General features: G+C 48.4%; 1 protein-coding gene and 1 pseudogene across 2 annotated transcripts; both read left to right on the forward strand.

Moving 5' to 3' along the window:
* Nucleotides 1–196: 196 nt before the first annotated feature.
* On the forward strand, nt 197–21,272 carry NUBP2 (NUBP iron-sulfur cluster assembly factor 2, cytosolic). Of its 2 annotated transcripts, none has more exons than XM_066640732.1 (7): nt 197–244; nt 9,517–9,635; nt 12,666–12,864; nt 14,991–15,145; nt 17,821–17,931; nt 19,413–19,482; nt 21,045–21,272. In XM_066640732.1, the coding sequence occupies exons 3-7, from the start codon at nt 12,711–12,713 to the stop codon at nt 21,188–21,190; spliced, it is 636 nt and encodes a 211-aa protein (XP_066496829.1). In that variant the 5' UTR covers nt 197–244; nt 9,517–9,635; nt 12,666–12,710; the 3' UTR covers nt 21,191–21,272. The 2 variants fall into 2 exon arrangements, with proteins under 2 accessions (XP_066496829.1, XP_066496828.1); XM_066640731.1 differs by lacking the exon at nt 197–244 and adding an exon at nt 465–511.
* On the forward strand, nt 8,941–9,060 carry LOC136634074 (5S ribosomal RNA; annotated as a pseudogene).
* Nucleotides 21,273–23,847: the final 2,575 nt, after the last annotated feature.

Here is a 23,847-nt window from a genome sequence, read left to right on the forward strand (position 1 = left end):
GAGGGCGCGCTGCTCACGCTCGCCTCCTGATTGGTCGCTCCACCTCCGAGCGCCCGCCCCCCGTGTGCGCGCGCTCCGTACCCCGACTGCGTCACTTCTCGCAGCGAACCGGGGGTCGCGCCAGCAACCGCTCGCGTCCTGATTGGTCCGTTTGTCTCACGTGATCCCTCTGTTCCCCTCAGCTGCTGAGAAGACGCGGTGGGCGGGGCTAACCGCCTCAGCATCAACCTCATTGGCTCGCCAGGTCACGTGAGCCTCATTTCCTTATCTCGGTTTATTATTTTATTGAAACTAAATCGCGAAGCGTCACGTGAGGGGAGGAATGGTCTCGAGGGGCGAGCGGGGGAGGGTAGAAAAAAAGTCCCGGCGTGACGAAGGAGGCGGATACGTGACGTCACGTCCTCATGTCAACCGCCCTCTCATTGGTGGTGGCGGCTGTCACTCACGGGTGGGGAGGTGGGACCGGAAGTGGCTGGAGGCAACATGGAGCAGGAGGAGGCGGTGGCAGCGGGTGAGCGGCACTTGGAAGGGGAGGAGGGGGAGGCTCCGCAGGAGGGGCCCCCACGACTGGCAGGCCCCCACCTGTTGGCTCTTTGCCCAGGGCAGCAGGCAGCTCCCCTGCTGAAGGCATCCGGCCCAGGTGCAGCACCACGTCCTGTGGCAGGGAGTTCCACGGACTGCTTCCACAAGAGCCCCCTTTAGAGGCCCAGGCTAGCACCACAGTGGCAGGGAGTTCCCCAGGCTGCTTCCCTAAAAGCCCCCTTTAGAGGCGCCCAGGCCAGCACCACACCCTGTAGCAGGCGGTTCCACAGGCTGCTTCTCTGAGAAGCTCAGAAGAGCCCCTGCTGAAGGCACCCAGGACAGCACCACCGTGGCAGAGAGTTCCCCAAGCTGCTTCCCTAAGAGCCCCCTTTAGAGGCGCCAGCACCACACCCTGTGACAAGGGTTTCCACAGGTCAATCACATAGAAACACAAGATCAGCCCTGCTGGATCAGGCCAGAGGCCCATCTAGTTCAAATTCCTGCATCATCTCACAGTGGCCCACCAGGTACCTCAGGGAGTGCACAAGACACAAGAGACCTGCATCCCATTGCCACTCCCTGGCATCTGGCCTTCTGAGGCAGCCTACTTCCAAAACCAGGAGGTTGCCTTTGAAAGGGAATTGGACAGATTTTTGGAGCAAAAGTTCATTACAGGTTACAATCCCTGACGGGTCTGTGCAACCTCCTGGTTTTAGAAGTGGGCTACTTCAGAATGCCAGAGGCAAGGGAGTGGAAGTGGACCCAGGTCTCTTGCTGACTTGAGTCCTCCCTGAGACTTCTGGTGGGACACTGTGCGATACAGGAAGCTGGACGAGATGGGACTTGGGCCTGATCCAGCAGGGCTTTTCCTATGACGTTACCAGTCACTAATATCTAACTCTGATATCACAGCAACACAGCCAAGGAGAAGTATGCAGCCTGGCAAGTGACCACCCAATTGCCAACAGTTGGGGGAATGAGATAATACTTTACATTTACGTAGCACTTTCAAGTGTTCAAAGTGCTTCACATATGCAGGCTGAGTATCCAAAATGCTCCAATATCCAAAATGTTTTGTTATTCATTGTTGTTTTTTTACTATCTCATGCAGTCCAAATATTTTCTGCTACCCTCCCATGCTACACGGGGAATATTTACTCATTTTAACCCATTTCTGCCCACCCCACTGGTGTACACATTTGATGCCTGTTGTGTATATGCAGTATTGGGCAGAAATGGCTGTTCAGCCCAGTCCTGTGCATGTCTACTCAGAAGTAAGTCCCATTAGTGTCAGTGGGGCTTACTCCCAGGAAAGCATGAATAGGATTGGGCTGTGAATCTATAATTCACAACATTGTGAGGTGGGATAGGCTGGAGAAAGAGTGCTTGACCCAGAGTCAGCTGGTGACGTCAGACCGGAGGGTCCTGATGTCACTGGAAGAAGGCCTACCTAGCCAGGCTGATCTTCAGTGCAAGAGTTTTTTTTGTGCTTTCAGGGGGTGAGCAGAGGTGCCTTGGTGACCCAGCCCAGGCTTGGAAACAAAAGAAGCTACCTAATCTAGAGCCAGACTCATCATCCAATTGGCATTGTTGACACTGACAGGCAGCCGCTCTCCAGGGTTTGAGACAGGGGTCTTTCCCAGCACTATCTGGAGATGATTCTAGGGTTTGAAGCAGCTGCTCTGCATAGGAAGCCAGTTTCTGTTGAGCTGGAGCATTATACTGCAATCCTGTCCACACTTTCCTGGGAGTAAGCCCCATCAAACACAATAGGACTTATTTCTAAGTAGACATGTATAGGATTGTGCCCTTAGTCTAGCTCAGCATTGTCAACACTGACTGGCATAAACTCTTTCATGTTTCATGCAGGAATTTTGTCTTCTCCCCTACCTGGGGAAGGTGTCAGGGTATGCACCTGAAATCTCCTGCCTGCAAAGCACATGCTCTGCGCTTTTGCCAAAGCCCCAGTCAGTGGCTTTGCCTCCGGGCCATTCCTCCCAGTGACCTGGGGCCAGCACTGACCTAGTGAACTTTGTGGCTGAGGATTTGAATCTTTGCCTCCCTCTGTTCATAGTCCAGCACTCTACTCGCTGTGCCACACTTTAGTTTGAGGATAACTCAGTGGTAGAGCTCCTGCTTTGAATGTAGTGTAGATGGTTCTGCCGTTCTGAGGTTGGATTAGTAAAGAGCCATGTCCGTAATCCTAGTGTCTCTGCCAGTCAGTGTAGGCAGCTCTGCCAATGGCCTGATTAAGTCTAAGGCAGTTGTCTATGTCCAAGGTAGCAATCAAAGAGACAAAGGAAAAACAAGATAATAATGCTGTGAGCAAATGAGAGGAAGCGCTTCTGGTGTTGAAATAATGCGTTTACTTTAAACTGAGCGTGACTTTTTGTTTTATGGTACTTGCTGTCATGTCCTTGGGCTTTTGTGGGCATCTTATAAGGTAGCCTGTTTAAAGAAGTGCATGGCACTTCCTAACACGTGCACCTATCAGGTTGGTGCTCAGGTCAGTCGTGTCCAGGATCTGTCTAAGATTATGGGCTGGATACAGCATTTGTTGTGATAGACAGTCATTTGTTGTGCTCTTGATTGAGGTCAAGCCTGAGAAGGACTCTGGTTTACACAGGAATCCATTTTTTTCCTCTCAGCACTCATTTAGCACAGTGACACACGTCCTATCTCTCTCTATGCTATTATTGTCTCTGTTGTGTTTGCTTAGGGCCCGACCCTATCCAAATTTCCAGTGCTGGTGCAGCCACAATGCAGTCCTAAGGAAAGGGAACAAACCTTTCCTTACCTGGAGGACGCTTCAATGACTGCCCCCTCTACCAGAGGTTGCAGCTCATGCCCCATGAGCACAGCTGCACCAGTGCTGGAAACTTGGATAGGATTTGGCCCTTATTCAGGCCAGTGGCTCATGTTGGCCTGTACTCTAACTACCTGTGGGTAAGGATGCAGTTGTAATCGTTCCCATGGTTGCTGATGTGCCTTGATCTTAACTGTGTAGGGATCAGCAAGGTTAATGGTGGTTCAGCCATGTGGCAGATCAGCTTCTGGGTCTCTTCCAGGGCTGGCCCATCCATGAAGCTAATTGAGGCAGTTGCCTCAGGGCCCAATCCTCTCCAGTTTTCCAGTGCTGATGCAGTGGGGCGTGTACTGCATCCTGTGGTGGAGGGGCAGTCACTGGGGGCTTCTCAAGGCATGGGAACATGTGTTCCCTAACCATGGGGCTGCATTGTGGCTACACCAGAGCTGGGAAGTTGGATAGGATTGGGCCCTCAGGCAGCAGATTGGCAAGGGGCACCTACCACTCTTTGGCCAATTGCCTTCACAGTTCTTCCTTCTCCCACTCACCAGATTGGAAGAGGAAGAGAGGGACAGGCCAGAAGAAGATAATGTGGCCAATCAGTCTCGTCTCCTTTGCACTTCTTCCTTTTGCAATCCAGGCAGCAGCAGAAGCTGAAACATCTCCTGAGAAGGGTGGGAGGCAGCATTTGGCATGCCAAAGGTCTTGGGCCAGTCCGGAACTCTGGTAGCTTCTTTCTAGCTGTGGCTGTGTAACTAAGGCCCAAATCTCTCCAGATAAGGGGGAGATCACTGTGCTTTGCTTTCCTTGTCCCCTCCCTCAAGCTGCTTTTTGAAGCATTTTGGGGTGGGGAAGGATGTGGTGGTGGAATGTGCATGTGCAGTTTTCTCCATAATTTGCATGCATCAGGGCTTGAACCAGGCCAGCATAGGTGTTACCCTGGATGCGTGACAGTACGTAAATAGTTCCTTATAAATATTTACGTTGTAGATTTGACTGTTGGCCAATAAATGGGTCACTTTTGCTGGCCTCATCTAATTTGAAAATGTAAGCATGGGATTTCTTTTTTTCTTTAGTATTTTATTTATTTATTACAGATACAGGTAAGGAAAATGGGTTAGACTTTGGGGAGGTACTACATAGGTTACATGCGAGGATATCGGCCCTAGATTACAACATGCATGTTGTAATTTATTTATTTTTTGAATAATGTAAGCGTGGGGTTTCAAATGGTGTGACTTTTAGTGGTTAAGAAGCCAAGCTGTGAGCCAAGAAGTTTGTGCTTCTGGTTCTATCTCTGCTGCAAGGCTTGTTATGAGATTAAGATGCAAGAAGCACCATATAAGTGGTATATATTAAGGCATAAAGTAAGAGAAATAAAATGTAAAAATCAGTAATTCTTGCATGGGAAAAAGTAAGCAATTATAATTTGTAAAGCGCTTTTTGCTTGAGCAAAGTGCTTCATGTGTGTTATCTTGCTGGAATCCATACAACAACACTGTAAGGTGAATATTCCCATATTGCAGATGGAAAGATTGAGGCTAGAGGATGTGACTTGCCCAAGGCTATTTAGTGAGTTCATGGCAGAGGCGAGACTCAAACCAGGGAAGTTCTGATTTGCTCCTCAGACCCTTACCTGTTGGGTACCCTCAGCCTGTTGGGGAGCTGGAACGGTAGCCCAAACTGTCAGAGTATCTCTGTAGCCAGTTTTATTAACAATTCATTACTTTGGCACCATAATTGAAGCTCATAAATAGTTATATGCAATCGTGGTGTAGATGTTAATACAGTTTTCATTTATTTCCATCCACACCAATTCATCACATGGATTTATGCTGGGCAAGCAGGTGCATCTCTTGTACTACCGGTGCAAATGCTACGAGTGGCCTTAGTAAGCCTGTCTAACTGTCACTCTGGTGTTCCACCTCCCAAGACCTCCTCTCTTGCCCGTTCAGAGAACACACCTGGTTCATCACCCTGACAGGTGACAGTTTTCAATGGCAGGGAGAGAGAAGGCTGGAAAATAGACTGAAATCATCCCAGAGGTCTTTGGTCCTAACCATTTTAACAGCAGATACGAGAAGAGCTTGTGGACTTGTTACCTTTAGTCGATTTCCTGATGATGTCTGCCAGGCTCATGGGAGACTCTGCCTCCAGCGGTGCTTTCTGGCTTTTCCAGCTCATCTCGTTTTGTTTCCTGGTTTTGTTCCAAGAGTCTTCTTCTCCAAGACCCATGTTCTGATCTCTTTTAAAATCTCCTTGCTCCTCTGCCCAGGAGATGGTATCTTCCACCTCCAAACCTCCACTGTAGTCCTCAAATTCTGAAGCCATTTCATCCACCTGCCTGTACGAAGCTGCAGGAAATTCCTTCATGACTCAGGTGCTCCCAACTCATTCACCCTTTTTTGTCCCGAGACCGTGATCATGTAATAGCCATGTTTACGTTCCCAGAGCATGACATCCTGTATGTCTCTCATGCAAGGGCCAGTGACTGAGGTGCCTTGGAATCCTTAATTGCTGCTTGCCTCGGAATGAGGATCTTCCTCAGTTGCCATCAAACCTGCCGCAGTTGTTAAGTGCAAGTGTTGGCGATAACAAAGATAATTGCTAATTTGGGTGGGAAAATGTGTTGGCCGCCCTAATAAATTTGCAATTCATAGTGGGCATTGGTCTCAGATACTGTGGGAACTCATCCATTAAGCTTTTAGTGAAGGCAGCTATAATTGGATGGCTTCCATATTCAGCACATTGGCACAGCCAAGTACACCGGCATGGAAATGAGAGCCAGATCAAGCATTGCCATAAACACTGGGTTGTGGTATTTCGTTGTGGTTTTGATGGTTGTTTGATTATCTTTTCATGTTGTTATTTTCATCAGATGGATGTCCTCCCCCTTCCACAACCAGTGTATACAGTCTTTTCCAGCTGGTTTCAAGTCATGGTTTGATGGGGAATTCAGGGCAAGTGCAGAAACATGACTGCGTTCCGGCTAGCTGAAGGCAAGCAAAGGCAGTGACCCAGGCTTTCCCCAGAAAAGTCGATGGGCCAGTGAAAAGGGAAGAGGTGCAAGGGAGGGAGCTTTAAAAGGGCATTCTGTGCATTGGCCACATGTAGAAAGGAGAAGAGAGAGCCAGAGGCCAAGTGTAGCTTTCAGTTTCTCCAGGGCCGGAGCCAACAGGCAAGATCCCAAGATGAAGCAATTTGGCTGGAGTCTTGAGGCAGGAAATGCAACAGCCAGGGATTGACGACCCCAAATGCTGAGAGTAAAGGGAACCTGAAGCATAATCCTAAAGAGTCATTTGGTGGGCTTGCAGTGAGGTGCAAGGTGGGGGAAGGTGGTCAGTGGTGATTTGTTGGGGGACCATTTTGCTGTCGATAAGCGTTCTTCAGTTTGGAGGAAGGGAGAGTTGCTTGGCCTTGGTCCAAGTGCACAGAGTGTCATATGCAGAATAAGGGAGGACTGAGTGCAACGTCTGGGGGTTTCTGTGGACAAGTTATACCCTCCAGAACAAAAGATGGCCATAGAATTCCAGGGCGGAATAGCCTGGGATGGCCAAGGCAAGAAAACCTCCAGCAAAACAGTAGATGGGATGATGGTGGAGAACGAGTCCCCATTCTAAACAAAAGTGCAGTTTGACTCACAATGGCCTTGAGGATATTTTCGCTGTTCAAGAGGCTCTGGTTGAGGCAGCAGTTGAGAGAGATCCTCAGGCTGGGCAGGGCTTGGTGTAAAAACACCTGGGATTGGCTTTAGAGGACCAGGCAGGATGCCCTGTGCTTAATTGGATTTGGGGTGGAGATGCACTTATCCCAAGGAAGACATTTGCACTGGAGGAAAGGATTCCTCTTTCCTGCCAGTGTTTCCTGGGTTATGGCCCAATCCTATGGAAGACTAGTACTGGTGGAACACGGGTTTTGCCAGTGCAAGCTGCCGCATAGCAGCCGTAAGCACATCTACCTGCTAGAAAGCACATCTGGCCACATGGAGCAGGTCAACGCCTGGTGACCAGTTCACATTTTAGTAAGGGATGTTGGATGATGGGAGTGTTGCTTCCGAAGGGATAAGAAACAAATGGTTTCCTTTCCTTCCAAGAGCACAAGGATGTGTAGTTTGCCCTGTGGTTGTTAGGGCAGAACATACACTCCTGGGGTTTGTGCTGGGCTCTTGGAGGAAGGGTGGATTTATCTCACTTCTCTTGGCCCTGAACAGCCTGCATTTCGCTTGAGGATCAGTGTGCGGCTCTGCCACGAGCCCAACTCTCTGGCCAGGTCCTCAAGGCCTGTGTGCTGTGGCTCAGAACAATGTGCTAGAGTGCGCCCCTGCCTTTTGAGCTTGGGGACAGGGCTGAGAGCAGACCTCTTTCAGCCTGAGCAAACAACTGACCACTTGGCAAAGCTAGAGAAAGGCAGAAACTGAACCTCAGGCCCAGCTGTGAGCTTTGAAAGACTGAGAGCAAAGTGGGAGGACATAACTAGAAAATATTTTTCTTTGAGCCTGATATGAAAGGATTTGAAATTCCCAATTAAAGTGGCTTTAGGGGTGCTTCTCTTTTATCCAGCCAATTTTGGGTTGACTCAGTGAAACTGATGGCTCGGAGGCCAAGTTGGCATTTGTGGACTTTCGTTCGTTAAAGTGCATGTTTAATTAATGTATAGGATTTGCTGCTACAAGATGTAGCGATGACTCCGGCTTAGATGGTTTTAAGAGGGGATTGTCGCGCACTGGAGAGGACACTCTGTTCCAGAACCACCATTCAGAGTGCGATACCATAGTCTTCTGAGACCGAAGGATGCCAACATTGTCTGTCTGTGGCTGTGTGCATGCTGCACAGCTAAACGGAACCTCAGAATCAGACTATATCTGAGCCAGTTGCTCAGGAATCAAACACACCCAGAGCGTCTCAAGAAAATTTGCACATTCCCCTTAGTGAGTGTCCCATGTTGTGTAGAACCCACATCTCCAGGACTAATATATCAGCCCAGCAACCTTGCTCTTTGGTTTAGTTGTGGCTATGCTGCAAAGTAGAGGCACCCTGGTCTTTCTCTCCTTCCACTTTCCCTTCTTGCGGTTCTCTAGTGATCTTCACAGCATCTCTGGGCTGCAAAGCTGAGACAGCCAGGCACTGGGTACAGCCAGGCTGGTCTGTCGTGGTTCCACCCAGGGTTCACCAAACCCAGGAGTCTTCAGGGTTTTAACAGGACTAGATTAATGAGTGCCTTCATGCGCCGCTCAGAAGATTCCTTAGAGGCATTTGGTGGGTCACTGTTGCAAACAGGATGCTGGATTACGCGGGCCGTGAACATCATGTAGCAGGGCCTTATTTGAAATAAAGTCAACCCAAGTGCCATGTTGAACTGCTCATCTCTGCTGTGGATTTATGAACTAAGCTGGTCAAGTCATATCATTTGGTTGCAGTTTCCCACTTGTGTTAAAAATAAAAATAACCGTTCACATACTGCATCTATTTACAAAATGCATGAATTCATGTAAGCATGATATTTTCTTCTTTAATATCAAAGAATAAAGGTTGCAAAGCCTGTTAAAGGGGAGTGTGAGGTCAGTTCCTCAAGTTCTGTGTCACAAAATCTATGATAACCCTTTATGTCCCTTTATGCGCAGCAACTGTTACCCTGCACATGCCTGATCTTGTCTGATCTCGGAAGCTAAGCAGGGTTGGGCCTGGTTAGTACTTGGATGGGAGACCACCTGGGAATACCGGGTGCTGTAGGCTTATACCATAGTCTTTCCATGCCTGATCTAGTCTGATCTCGGAAGCTAAGCAGGGTCAGGCCTGGTTAGTACTTGGATGGGAGACCGCCTGGGAATACCGGGTGCTGTAGGCTTATACCATAGTCTTTCGAGACTGAAGGTTGCCAACCATTTATGTTCCTCTCTTCAAAGGATATGGGACCCTCCCCCTAGGGGTTTGGTTGGGTGCTGTGCTCGTTCGTAGCCTGTTTTTCAGTACCAGGGTTCATGCGTATAGAAAGGCTGTACAGAAATGTGTACAGAAAGGCCAGGGCGGGAAAAACCAGTCCGAAGCCCTGGGGAGCCACTGCCAGGCGCTGCTGAGCTTATCAGATCCATGGTGTGACTCTGTCCCTTCCAACCACCTTCAGTCTGTGCCAGTTCCCAGTGTGCTCCTATGCTTGGCCCTGTCTCATTCTGGTCCTCTTGTGCCTTCCAGAGAGGGGTAACCTGGCTGGGGTCCAGCACATTGTTTTGGTGCTTTCGGGGAAAGGAGGCGTGGGGAAGAGCACCATCTCAACCGAGCTAGCATTGGCGTTGCGGCAGGCCGGCAAAAAGGTAGGCGCCATTGTGTGTGGAGTGGGGGTGTGGTGAAAAATATAAGCGAGACCTGGGTTCCCTGTGCTGCTTGAGCCAGGACGCTTACTGAGTAATCTTGAGCCAGTTGCCCTCTCCGACCCTTGACCTCCCTCCTGAGGTGGTTGCAAGATTGAAAGGGCAGACCCACCCATGCTACCTCCAGGAGAAAGACATTATAGTTGTCATAATTGTCTCCCCCTTCTTTTCGTGCCCCCATTTGTAATTTGGGACTTTTTCTTGTCTTAAATATTTGAGCCCTGGGCTGTTTGGTAGTCTCAGTAGAAGGGGCCACAGTCACCTTTATGGATTGGTGTTTCTCCTCATCCTTAGGGTATGTCAACCACACATATCACATACTCTGTCAGTGGTGGTGTTGCAAGGTGGTGCAGACCACACCAGGTGATGCACTCTGGGTGGGGGGTGACACCACTAATAGCCAAAATTGTGAAGTCTTGGTGTTTTTGAATAATACCATCCTATTATATATCATTTGATGTGGAATTTCATATAGAATTGAGCGATCTATATTCTGTCAAAAATTGTGGACAGATAACCAGAAAAGGAAAAACACAACTGCAAACACAACAAATGTAACACAAAGTGGCTTTTCCGAACTCAGAACTGACCAATGAGACTGATGGTTCTGAGAGCCAATGAAGTGTTCTTATGACGCAGCAGGGAACCAATGAGGTGTTAGTATAAGTCAGCCCTGATTGCCATGTATCAGAACTAATACTAGAACTCTTATTCAGTTGTGTGAGTGCCAGATGCAAGGGAGGGCACCAGGATGCATGTCTCTTGTTATCTGGTGTGCTCCCTGGGGCATTTGGTGGGCCGCTGTGAGATACAGGAAGCTGGACTAGATGGGCCTATGGCCTGATCCAGTGGGGCTGTTCTTATGTTCTTAACTACAATTCCCAGGAAGCCTTGCAGGTCTCTTGTTATCTGGTGTGCTCCCTGGGGCATTTGGTGGGCCGCTGTGAGATACAGGAAGCTGGACTAGATGGGCCTATGGCCCGATCCAGCGGGGCTGTTCTTATGTTCTTAACTACAATTCCCAGGAAGCCTTACAGGTCTCTTGTTATCTGGTGTGCTCCCTGGGGCATTTGGTGGGCCACTGTGAGATACAGGAAGCTGGACTAGATGGGCCTGTGGCCTGATCCAGTGGGGCTGTTCTTATGTTCTTAACTACAATTCCCAGGAAGCCTTACAGGTCTCTTGTTATCTGGTGTGCTCCCTGGGGCATTTGGTGGGCCACTGTGAGATACAGGAAGCTGGACTAGATGGGCTTATGGCCTGATCCAGTGGGGCTGTTCTTATGTTCTTATGTTCATCAGGTTGGCCACTGGTTTTTTGTTGGGTACTGATTTATTGGGTGACCTGTACTGTTGTATATGAAAATAAAGTGAATGGGGGTGACATCAACCCTAGTGATGCCACTGCATTTAAGTTGTGTGTATGATATTGTAATTTATTACGTATGGTCTTGTATGGGAGGAGATCCATCTTGGGGGTGATGCAATGAGGTCTCGCACCGAGTGATGCAAAAGCGAGTGACGCCTCTGGCTGTCATGTGTGTCTGGTACTCTTCACTGCTGCCGCCTTCTGCAGCAGTTATGGGGCTAATCAGACAGCAAGATCTCTCTCTCTCTCTCTCTCCTCTGCCAGACCCAGTGCACTGCATGCAGCCCCTACTGGCCTCCTCCTCCTACTTCAGAACCAATTCTACTGAAACTGAAATCAATAGGCTTGGACATGCCTCAGCCCCCCTGAGAATTTCTTCCCCAGATTAAGAAATGCCCTCTTTCTCAGGGACTAGTCAAGTGCCTTTGTTGAGGCTCAGTGTACAAGAGGTCCCAAATTTAATCTCTAGCTGTGGCCCAAGCAGGGAAAGATGCACAGTTATAGCCGGCTGAAGGGAGTTAGGGCCAGCAGCCATATTGGGGTAACAGTGCAACCCAGTTGAGTGTGGTTCTGGAATGCCTTCTCCAGCAGGAACTTGGGGCTGGAACTGGGGTGAAGCAGTAGCTTTGAGTTGCAGATGAGCACAGGCTTGCCTTGCCCATCCTCCCCATATCTCTTCTTCCTTGTTTTATTGCTCTGTGTTTTGAAATAGAGCTGAGCTGGAAGCTGGGAGAAGCACCAACCTGCTTCCAAAAGAGGATGTCCAAAAAGGAAGTGGGGGGGGGGCTTGCTTCTTCTGGTGTCCTAGCTCCACTCTCCTGCTCAGTTTCAAAACACGGAGCGGTTGAGCAAGGAGGAGGAAGAAGGGAAGACAGGCAGGAAGAAACCTTTTCTTCACCTGTCAGCCAAGCAGAGAGGGTGGAAGTGGCCCAGGGTGCCAGGCGTGAGTCATCGTAGCTGGGAGAACGACATCCGTCTAATAGCAGCCTGTCTTGCCACTTCCGAGCCGCATGTGTTGCACTGGTGCGTGTCACGACTAATTACTGCCCTGGTCCCAGATGAGTCGGTGCCGCTTTTCTCATTTGGTGAGTGGATGGAGCCTGAGCGTGTTTTGGGAGGAGAGGCGGCACGTGGGGAAGTGAAAGCCAGCTGCAGCACCCCAGACCCATTGGCCTTTCCTGCTGGCAAAAAGATTCCACCAGAGGGAAAGGCAGAGCATGGCGGGTGCCTGAGTTTAAAGCTTTTCTTGTGTCCTTTTGTGCTTTGCTAAGAGGAGTCAGGCTGCACCACCTGAGTTTTGTGACCTTTTGGCCCCCTCTGTGTTTTAATTTTGCTCTATGTGGTGTGTGTGTGGGGGGTGAGGAATGATAGTGGCTATTGATTTCACTGCTTTTCCATCTGCTGTTGTGGAATTAAGGTGGTGTTCATGGGGGTTCCCAAGCGTTCTCCCATCTGGACTTTGGCCAGACTTATAGCAGCTCAGCTTTGACCGGGGTCCCTCTGCTGCCCCTCCCTGAGTTACGTCCAGAGCCAAGGTGCTGTGCTGGCCTAGCAAAATGATTTTTTTTTTTTCTGAAATGACCTCCCATTTCTGTTCAAATGCAGGTCGGGATCTTGGACGTGGACCTCTGTGGCCCCAGCATCCCTCACATGTTCAAAGTGAGGGGCCATGACGTTCACCAGTGCGACAGTGGCTGGGTGCCGGTTTTCGTCGACCAAGACAAAAGCATCTCCCTCATGTCCATCGGCTTCCTCCTGGAGAAGCCGGATGACGCTGTGATATGGAGAGGACCGAAGAAAAACGGTACGTGCATGTTTAGACACTTAAACACCGACTTTCCGCTAACTCACACCCATACACCCTAAAGTGGTGGTCAAGAAATAAACCAGAAATAAAGCCATCCAAACAAAGCATCATCCAGCAGAAGAATCACAATAAAAGGAGGAAGACCATAAAGCAACTGGCAGCTAAAGGTCAAAAGCATGCAAAAAAAGTCCTTGCTATCCGTCAGAAAGATAAAGAAGCTGGGCTCAGACATCTCTCCCTTGGCGGGAGAGTTCTAGAGCCTGGATGCAACTGTAGTGTCTGATATGGGTGGGCCTTGGAGATGGGCCTCCCTGCTAGCCTTGGCAAACGGACAAGTTTGTCTGGCTGAAGGCTGGCCTTTAAGGATTCTGGACCTGAGCCTTTGAGGACTCTAGAGGCATGGAATGTTTTGGCCTTTACTAAACGAAACCGGGAGACCAAAGTTGTGAAGGTGCTGCTGCGTAGCAGTGGGGGACCAGTCATGATGGCAGTTGAGGGAGTAGGGCGTAGAGTCGGAAGCAGGAGATTCACAGGAAGTGCATCCAAGGCTGGGATTATTGGAAATCCTACCCATCCCTTCCCACTTCTCCCCTGGATCTGTGTCTTCCCTCCTCTGGTATGTAGTTGTAACTCTCAAGGCCAGAACTCAACACTTTCAGATGAAAAACTCTGTGAGTTGGTGGAGGTGCACAAAGCACGATGGCCAGGTTTGTTCTTTTGGGAGCCTGTTGCAGTTTTTAAAAAAACCCTGTATTTTTCCTTCCTTGGGATTATCCCAGTTCTCGGCTGGAATCGGCGCTGCCTCCTGTTTCGTTTTTGTCCTTCTGCTCCCTTCCCAAAGCTGCAAGGCCACTTGCAGGGGCAAATTTCTGCTTAGGGGCAAGATTTTCAGCAGCAAAGGGGTGCAAGGGTACCATTTGTCTCGTTCCAGACTGAACATGCCTTCCAGCCCACCAACCCACTGCTGTTCTAATGCCTTGTTTAGTCTGTTGCTTCATTTCAGCAGCTGAACTGTATCCAGGGCCTTCAGTTTACACTGTTTGAGTTCCCTGTGTGTATTTTCCCTGAAGCCCCTTCTGCATGTAGGTTTTTGTTTGGGTGTCAGCAATAGCCTGGGGTTATTTCCATACATAAAAATGCCAAACCTGTTCTCCGGACATCTTTTCAGCATCGTGTGGGAAAAATCTTCACCCTTGAAGGAAGAGAAGGGCTGTTGTTTTTAAGTAGTGAGGTTCCTGTATAGGACCCAAAATATCATAACTGAATGGAGTCATGGAGTGGGCACTTGATAATCTCAAGGAAATAGTCTGAACCCATAATCACCTGACCTTGTGTCCCATACCTTCCCCCTCATCCCGCAACTGAGCACAAGTTGGCATTTATATGATCTCTGCTTGCTTGGCAAAGAGGTCCCTTTTAAGTCGTGGTTCTCTTGTTATATATTGGTGGTGATTCATTCCAGAATAGGATCCCACCCTGCGGCGATTTGCTGCTGCCTCCATTCTGCCTTTTTTTTTTTTTAAGATTGTGTTCTCTTGGAGCAGAGAACCATCTCCTCATTCCTTTTACTTTGTAAATGGTTTTGAGAATTGTTGTTAAGTGATATATAAACGTTATCAGCTCTGGAACTTCTTGGGCCTGGTTTGAAGCTTTAGCACAGCTCTGGCAGCGGCTACGGAAGCAACCAGCCCACAAAGAGCTGGAGTCATGTGTGGCTTAGAAGCAGAGGGAAGACCTGCCACTTTTATCCTTAGGTTCCTGGAAGTGATTCTTGTTGATTAAAGCATACTTATAGATTGCTTCTTGCTTTGCTGCCTGGGGCAGATCTCCTAAAGCTGCCCACTGCCCATTTTAAGCCATGTCCGGTGGCTACAAGGAGCACTCTCTGTGAAAATGCAGCCCAGTGCATGTAGTGACATGTCCCTTCCTGACACTCTCCTCCTCCTGCTTTGCATGGACTGTGCTTCTCGTGGACAGTTGCTGTGCAGTGAAGCAGGAGATCAACACAGGGTCTACGGCTTCTGAAACTAATTGGGAACGGGATGCGATCTCTGCAGATAGACATTCTTAATGGCTGCATCCCTGTCCTGAACAATATGCTCTCTGTTCTTTGCTTCTGACAGCGTTGATCAAGCAATTTGTCTCCGACGTAGCCTGGGGAGAATTGGACTTCTTGATTGTGGACACCCCTCCTGGAACATCTGATGAGCACATCTCTGCAGTGGAAGCCCTTCGGCCCTACAAGCCACTGGGGGCAATTCTGGTCACGACTCCTCAGGTATGGGCTGCTGGCTGTTTTATTTTATTTTTATTTTAAGTTTTATCTCTGTGTTGCCTTTCCTCATCAAGAGCACCGAGCAATGCTTGTGTCGCCACTTGGTCTGAAGCAGCATCAACATACCAAACTAACATACCAAACATAACCAAAACGGCCAGGCTGTTATCAACACAAGTGTCAGAAGCAGCCGCTATTCCGACTCCTGCTTTAGTGGTTCACAGCTGGTCCAGGCCCACTTCAGACCCCAGCCTGTAACCCAGTGTTATTCAAACTGTGTGGCGCGGCTCTTTAGGGAGGTGCCAGGAACTGAAAGGAGAGGTGCGGGATGTCTTCTCGCAGCAATACAGTCACATCCCTGGGCAGAATACGAGCCTGTCTTCTGGCCTCTATCAGCTCTCCCCCTCCGTCAGCTGCGAGAGTGGCTGCTGCCACCCCGCCCTCTTCTCCCTCCACTCCAAGGCTGCTGCCTTCTGTGTTCGCTGCTTGTTGTTTGCGAAGCTCTCCTTGATCCTTGTCTGGTTGGTTCCTGGTTCCAAGCCTGGGATCGCTTCTCATCAAAGTGAAATCTCTCTTTTCAGCCCCTTCCCTCTTCCACTCCCCCTTTTCAATCTCCAAAACCTTCCCGCTTTCCTCCCCCTCCCCTTAAAGTTGTTTCCATGCAGTTGGCAAAGGGGGAGGGGAGAGACAAGCACACACTTTACTTGGCCAGGAGCAGAAAAAGGGTACTGTTTTAAAAGTGATTTATTAATCTTGTTGTTTGACTGAAGAGGAGAGACTGTATTTTTAAAGTGATGAATCTTGCTATTTGAAGGGAATACTTAGCAGCCATTGATGAAGTGATTGCCAGCCCAATCCTATCCACACTTTCCTGGGAGTAAGCCCCATTGACTCTAATGGGACTTACTTCTGAGTAGACACGCATAGGCTTGAGCTGTGCATCTTCTAGTATAGGAGACAAATCAGCTTCCTAACCAAACCCTTATCAGCTCTGATATATTTTCATGGTCTATTTTTGTTTTCCCCACCAGCTGCTAGAATAATTTAATTTCATTAAATTAATAAAGGGTTCAATCCTATCCAAGGAGAATGGGAGAAATGACTAGTTGGATTGGGGTCCACAGGGGTGTGTGTGTGTAATGTTGGTCAGACTGGTTGTTCACAAAGTTCATTTGATAAAACAATTCTATTGGTATGCTTACAAAATTAAAAAAATGAGTCCTCCTGGACCAGACAAAATCTACCTACTCCAGCATCCTGTCTCTAACAGTGATCAGCAGCTGATCATTTATAAAGCATGTATATTGCTGTGTATTGATAATATATTTTTAAGATCTGCATTTAATTAATGATATGATTAATTTAATATAGTTGATATTTCTGGCCACTTCCTGTTTAATGATGTCACTTCCAGCCCTCAGGAACATGATGGGGAGTCATGGCCAACAGCCACAGGGGTCAAGGGAGCCACTGGCTGGAAAAGTTTGAGTACCACTGCTGTAACCCATGACCCACCTTTGAAGACCCATAAGAACATAAGAACAGCCCCACTGGATCAGGCCATAGGCCCATCTAGTCCAGCTTCCTGTATCTCACATCGGCCCACCAAATGCCCCAGGGAGCACACCAGACAACAAGGAGATCTGCAAGGCCTCCTGGGAATTGTAGTTAAGAACATAAGAACAGCCCCACTGGATCAGGCCATAGGCCCATCTAGTCCAGCCTCCTGTATCTCACAGCGGCCCACCAAATGCCCCAGGGAGCACACCAGACAACAATAGACCTCATCCTGGTGCCCTCCCTCTATTCTGTGTAACTATTAGAGGTGGAGAATATCTGTGCTCCATTGAATCTGGTCTCTCATCTTTCTCTTTTTAAAAAAAAAACACACCTCTAAGCAAAAATGGTGGTGAGGGTGCAGCCTGCTTGGGGATCCTGTCCTGCCAATTAAAGACCACCACCACATTTCCCAAAACATTTCTGCTATTGTCACATGTTGACACTAGGGGGTGCTCTTGTTGCAAGCCCTGACTGTTCTCAGACCAGGATCTGCCTTTAATGCCCAGTCTGCTAAATGGAAAGCAGGTCTCATGTTTTACCACTACCCCACCACTCTCCTCTCTTCCACACGTGCTCTTTTGCTTCCTTTTCCTATCTAAGGGATGGAAGCAGTGGAGGTGAATGGGCAGACAGAGGCAGGAAGCCCCTGCCAATTTTTACTAAGACAACTGCCTAAGGCCCAATCCTATCCAACTTTCCACACCGGTGCAGCCGCAATGCAGCCTGGAGGTAAGAGAACAAATATTCCCTAACACTGAGCAGGCCCCTGTGACTGCCTCCCCACCAGAGTATGCAGCACACACCCCATTGGCATGGCGGCACCAGCCCTGGAAAATCGGATAGGATTGGACCTTAAGTTGGCCTCACTTCTGGCCTGCCCCACCTGAACTCCCAAAGGAATCATGATGGTCTTCCTTTCTTGCAGGAAACTAGTCAAGACATTTTATCTTTACGAAGGCTGTGTGGTGTATATATATTTTTTAATTTCAATTATATTTATATGGTATGGTTTTGTTTTGGGGTCTTGTGTATTTATTATAAAGATGCTTTGTTACCTTCTGGGAAACTAAATGTTAGCATAAATAAATGAAGCCCAGCACACCATTCTCATCCTGCAGGCAGTATCCGTGGGGGATGTGAGGCGAGAACTGACATTCTGCAAGAAGACAGGTTTGCCAGTGCTTGGGATCGTGGAGAACATGAGCGGCTTTGTGTGTCCACATTGCTCGGTGAGAACCAGAAGCAGATTTAAACTTGGCAGTTGCGAGGATTTTAAGCCTAGGGGTGAGAGAGAAAGCTGGGCTGCACTGCTGGTTTCTTGAAAGTGGGCAGAATAATCACCACCAACATGCTTAGAAGTATTTCATACTGTGTTGAACAAGGCTTGCTGTTATGTAAGTGTGCACAGGTTTGTAGCCCAACTTGGTCTGAATAGCTTAGGGGAGTCCAAGAACGGCCTCCAAGGATATGCAGACAAACTGAAAAGTTTCTTTAAAAACAAATCATGCTTTTAGCACCCTCAATTTACCGAGGAAGAAATAACAGGTCTTGGGTAACCCGGCTGGACATCAGGAAGAAATTCCTGATGCCAAGGAAGGTGGTGGATTCTCCCTCACTGGAGATCTTCAAGCAGAGGTTTGACTTGCACCTGCTGGAGATGCTCTAGGAGAATTTCCTGCTACAGACAGGGGTTGGACTAGATGACCTTGTGGGTCCTTTCCAAGTGTATGATTCTGTGATCCCTACCCTGAGGAGTTTCCAGCTTAAATGTTGAAAGACAGGAGAGAGACAATGCAGTTAGAGAAAGAGGGAGAGTGTCATAAAAGGGGATGAATGTATGTGAATGCAGTTGTTTTAGGACATACATTCTCCTTGCCTCTTTCTCACCCCAAATTCATTGGGTAAAAGTTGCTTTTTAAAAACATTTTTACTCTGCCTTCAAGTGGCTCTCAAACAGCTGCTTTATGCTGTAATGCCTGATTGTCAGCTGTGATGTGATGCTTTTTTAAATTCATCATTTTGACGCTTGGCATGGTTTCCTAGTGCTTCCGGGTCACTGTTCTCAGCTTCCCTTCCTTCCCCTTGAGCACCCCCGCTAGAGACTGGCACCTGGCCAAAGCCTCTGGTGGGTGAAAGACCTCTGGTCTCTTCCCCACTTTCTAACTTCCAAGTGTTGACATTCTACTTGCTTCTTGGTGAGGGACGTGTGTATAAAGTCAGAGCAGCTGCTTGAGCATCTGACAACCCTCTCCCTTGCCAGGTCACAGCACTTAAATGGGTTGCTAGGGGAGAGGTGGGGCAGGGCAGAGGGTGGCATTCGTCACAGGAGAGCCCAACTTTGTAAGCTTGTGATGATTTAAAAGCCAGGCAGTTAGTGGGCCAAAAGATGATTCTGCTAAAAAGTCTAGATGTCGCGTGCAAGGCTTGTGCTCTAGGAGGTAAGCATGTCAATGGCCATGCAGTTCTCATGAGGGATGTGGCAGATTGGCTGTACTGGAGAGAATCTCCCCCATTCTTTTCATGGATGGGTGGGAAATGGGGGAGGTCAGGTCACCCCAATAGGCAAGGGAGGAAGTGTGTGTTGGGAAATAGTGGAATCCTCAGCTGCTCAAGAAAGTGGTTATGACCACCAGTCCGATGTCATCTTTTAAGTTCTCCTCTCTGAGCTTAAATCCTTTGTCACAATCTGTGTCTACGTCTTCTGTTCCAGGAATGCACAAATATCTTTTCCAAAGGCGGTGGGCAGGAGCTGGCCAAACATGCCGGAGTCCCATTCCTAGGTGAGTACCCCTGTGAATCTAGAGCAAGGGTGTCAAAACATAAGGTCCTCGGGCTGGGAGCAGCCCTTGGAATCCAGCCCCCATGATAATTGGGCTCTGTCATATCTTGAAAATATGAACAAGATTTGCACATTTTTCTCTTCTGTCATTTGCAGCTAATGAGTTTCTAGGTGAGAACAAAGTGCTTATTTCTGGCCATCGTCTGCTTAATGATGTCACTTCTGGCCTTCAGCGGGGACCAGGAATGCTAACTTTGGCCCTGTGTATAAAATGAGTTTGACACCCCTGATAATACAGTGTACCCTCTGGTGGAGGGTTAGAGTGGAGTAGGCTTTAAATATCTTTATTAACAATCGCATGGCCTCTTAGAGTGACTAACAAAGAAATGCCCGCCACACAGAACATTTCACAGAAGGGCAAGTAGAATTCTGTAGATTGCTAGTTCTGGAGGAGAACTCTTAGAACATAAGTACAGCCCCGCTGGCTCAGGCCATAGGCCCGTCTAGTCCAGCTTCCTGTATCTCACAGTGGCCCACCAAACGCCCCAGGGAGCACACAACTCTGGGACAGCTGAGCAGGGCGTGAGTGACTAATTCAGCCTGAGGAGAGTCCTTAAAGCATTGCTAGCCCATCATGGTTTTAGCGGATGGTGGGAGAGCATTGCTTTGCATATCGTTCTCCAGTATCACCTGTTAAAAGATTCCAAGTGCTGGGAAAGGTTTTGCAGTAGATAGTGCTGGACTAGACAGATCAGTAGTTTGACTCAGGCTCAGTGTTTATTTATAAGGTGCTGTCAGTGTGCATGGTGCTTTACATAAAGTGCAAAGAGAGGCTGTGCCCCGAGGAGCTTACACTCTAGCAGTTGATGCAAAGGGAGGCAACATTGGAAGGGGAAGAGAGGGGAAGTGGGGTAAAGTAGGTGTTATATGCCATAGCTCAGGTGGGCTGAGCATCCAAGCAAGGGCTTGTTCTCAGCGTCTCCAGCTCCAAGGGATCTTGGGTAACAGGACTGCAGTAAGCCACAGCAAAGAGGCCCTGGAGATCTGCTGTCAGTGAGGACAGTAACCAAAGGTACAATTCAGTATACAGCAACTTTATATATAATTTTTTGCTGGTCTGCATATCCAGTTACACCTGTGTTAGGCTCGGTATCCAAAAAGAGGGGGCTACCCTACACCTGTTTGTAAAACCGTCCAGCCTGCTCAGCTGGAAGTTGTGCTTCCCATAGGTGACAAAGCCAGTGACTGTTTGCAGTTAGAATTATTGAATATTGCCAGATGGGGGCAGTCAGAATGTAGGAACTGGAAATGATTTCAGTGGAGAAGTTTGGGAATCTTTCTATCCGGGAGCCAAAGAGTACTTGTCTGTTTTATGTAAGTTACATGGGACAAAAGGAACTGTCAGGGGAAAGAAACCACCAGTGATGGGCAGTAGAATCATTATGTTAAATCTTTACCACTGGGGGTGAGGGAGCAGCATCTGCCCATCTTTCTGCTTTGTTTAATCTGGCCTCCCTCGGTCCTTGCATCTCTCACCTCTTGCCATTTTTCCTTCTTGCACAGGCTGTGTCCCCCTGGATCCGCAGCTCAGCCAGAGCCTGGAAGACGGCCGAGATTTCATCCAGGAGTTTTCCAAGAGTTTGGCCTTCCCTGCACTAGCCAGCATTGCACAGCACATCTTGGCTGGGGTACCTACAGGCAGTTCCTGAGGCAAGTTTGGAACCAGAGGGCACCAAGGATTCCCTGTTGGACAGAGAGAAGCAGGCGCAGCTTCCTGGGAGAAGGGGAAGGTTTTTTAAGACCGAGGAGCATGTTTGGAAAGTAAGAGGCTTGATTTGGCTCCTGATGAGCCCCTGCTGCGAAGGGGTGGCTGGCTCACAGCCCCACACGCGACGTTTCAGCTGCTAAGAACTTTAAGCCATGCTGCTTCTGCCCCCAGAGCTGAATAATGCCAGTTGGGACTGCGTAATTTGGTACTTCTTGACTTCACACACCCCCCCCCCAGCCATCTTGCACTGATGCCTAATTAAGTCTTACATCCCACAAGACGTGTGTGGAACAAAGGCCTCGTAAAAGCCTTGATGTATCTGTCACTTGAGCAGAGTTTTTGTATAATGCTGCAGAATTAATCATGACTCAGGAAATTTTAGCAGTCCCAGATCTATTAAAACTGTTTTTGCGCCACCAAGACTTGGGCATAGTGTGTGTTTTTAACTTGACTTGTGTCTGGCCAGAGTAGCTGGCATTTTTTTTTTAATGGGCCAGTTTCTAGTCCTTATGGTTGCAAAAAGGGCAAAAGCTGAAAGTGTGCAAGTCACTTGGTTCTCAGCTTGATCTTAGCTGGGGAGCAGGCAGCAGCAAACTGACTGCCCTCTTTCTTTTCCTGGTGTACTTCAACAATACCTGGGTGCTCCAGGCCCCAAAGCAGTCAAGGGACAGGACATTGTGAAGTGGCACTTGGGGAAGAAGATTGTGGCCTGTTGCTCTTCCTCCTCCTTTCTATCACCCAGTTAGCGCTCCCTGATTTACAGGGTGCTGTTGGGGAGCCATGAACATGCCTAAAGGTTTAGCTAGGCATGGATGTTAGCCCCCCAGCCATCCCTGCTTCCTGTACTTCAACCTGCTCAGTTCCTAGCCTCCCAGTCTCCCCAGTTAAAAACACTCCTCCCATGATCTCAAAAAAAACCAAGAGCACCCAATTTTAATTTTATACATCAATCAGACCAAATCAACAGCTGTACAGACCCAAAATAAATCAATCTAATTGCATCATAGTTATGATAGCCCAGTTGGGGATTCTCACAAAGCAGGAGGCTCCCCCACTCCTCCCAACTCTCTTGCTTTTATTGCCTGGATTGCTCTAATTAAAAAAAAAATTGGAACTGCAGGTCAAAGAGTTATAAAAAGCATGTCTGTTCTTTTGATTGGCTGTGAGTGGTTCCCGGGACACTAAACCTTTTATTGCTCCTGCCCAGAGCAATTTAGGCGATAGCTTGTCTGCCTGAAGACTTGTGGTCAATGTCTGCTTGAGGTCAAAGGGGGCTTTTTTTTGTTTGTTTTGGAGTTGCAAAAGTCTGGCTGAGCTGAAAAAGTCTGGAAGCATCAGGGTCTACCTTCGCTGGGCACAGTCCAGTGGGTGAGTCTTTCCTGCAACCCCTATGGAGGCAAAAAAGAGATAGCAAGAAAGATCTTTGCATATCATATTGAAACGAAATGACCTTTGGAAGCAGCTACCCCTCAGGTTAGTCTATCTAGGTCAGGGTCATCAACACTCTCAATTTCAAACAGGAGTTTTTCCCAGTCCTACACAAGAGAGTCTGCCAAGCTTGAACTTGGGCCCTTCAACGTGCAAAGTGACTGCTTTACCACTGAGCTACTGGCCCCATGTAATCCAACCTTTTAAAGCTGTAGGATGCCATTTTTTGTTTGATTTTAAAGCTGGTTTCCTAAAATGGGAACCTTGTTGTAGCTCTCTGTCCCTCTTGCAGTTACCAGGGTTGGAAGAATCAAGTCAGTGATAGCAAACCATTTGGGTTTGGCGTGTCAGAAATTCAGAAGATGCTTGACTCAAAACTGCTGGCCCCCAAATAAAGGAAAAACAATTCTTTACCTATTCATTTATTTAAAAAAAAAAAAGTCCAATCGTGGGTGGTGCCAACTATTGTACTGTATAAAGAAAGCTCAAATAATTACAAAAATGAAATACAAATAAAACTAACTCAGTTGTTGGGTGTTGGTGAATGCTTGGCGTGTCACCCAAAACATCGTGGCATGTCACCTTTTACACACGTGCCATAGGTTTGCCATCACTGATCTAGGCCAGATTCACACATGCAAGCGATAGTAGCAGACTTGGCTGAAATATAGCTTGTGATCGCTCCTGCTGCAGTTCAGGCTTTTGTTTCTGTTCAGTGACTATAGTGGTGTGAAGACTATCCCTGGCCTTGAAAGGAAGCTGCCTCACAGCTCCAGCTTCTCTCACAGGGCAGCTCTGGCAGTGGTTGCATTTCAATTGTTGGCTGTGCTGCTTGGGTGAATTGGGCTTGAGGGGGGTAGAGTAGCTGAAGCCCAGTTCACCCAAGCAACACAGTGGACGGCCGAAATGGAACCACCCTGGGGCCAGTGCTGGTGTTTGTTTTGCTGGGGGCCCTGGCACCCTTCCCGCTTCCTGATGACATACTGGACACTACCACTGCCACCGGCACAAAAGGTTTAGGGGCCAACCTAAGCGGGTCAGCTTTCTGACTGGTGTTGATCTTGGGCCACTATCTGATCTGGCAGACTCCTGCTAGAGCAATCAGGTTCTACTTGTATGTCTCCAGCCCCTGAGCAGTGCAAAGAAAGGGCTTTAGAGAGCTATGGGGGC

This window comes from Tiliqua scincoides, chromosome 13, assembly GCF_035046505.1.
Source record: "Tiliqua scincoides isolate rTilSci1 chromosome 13, rTilSci1.hap2, whole genome shotgun sequence".
Classification (NCBI taxonomy): domain Eukaryota; kingdom Metazoa; phylum Chordata; class Lepidosauria; order Squamata; family Scincidae; genus Tiliqua; species Tiliqua scincoides.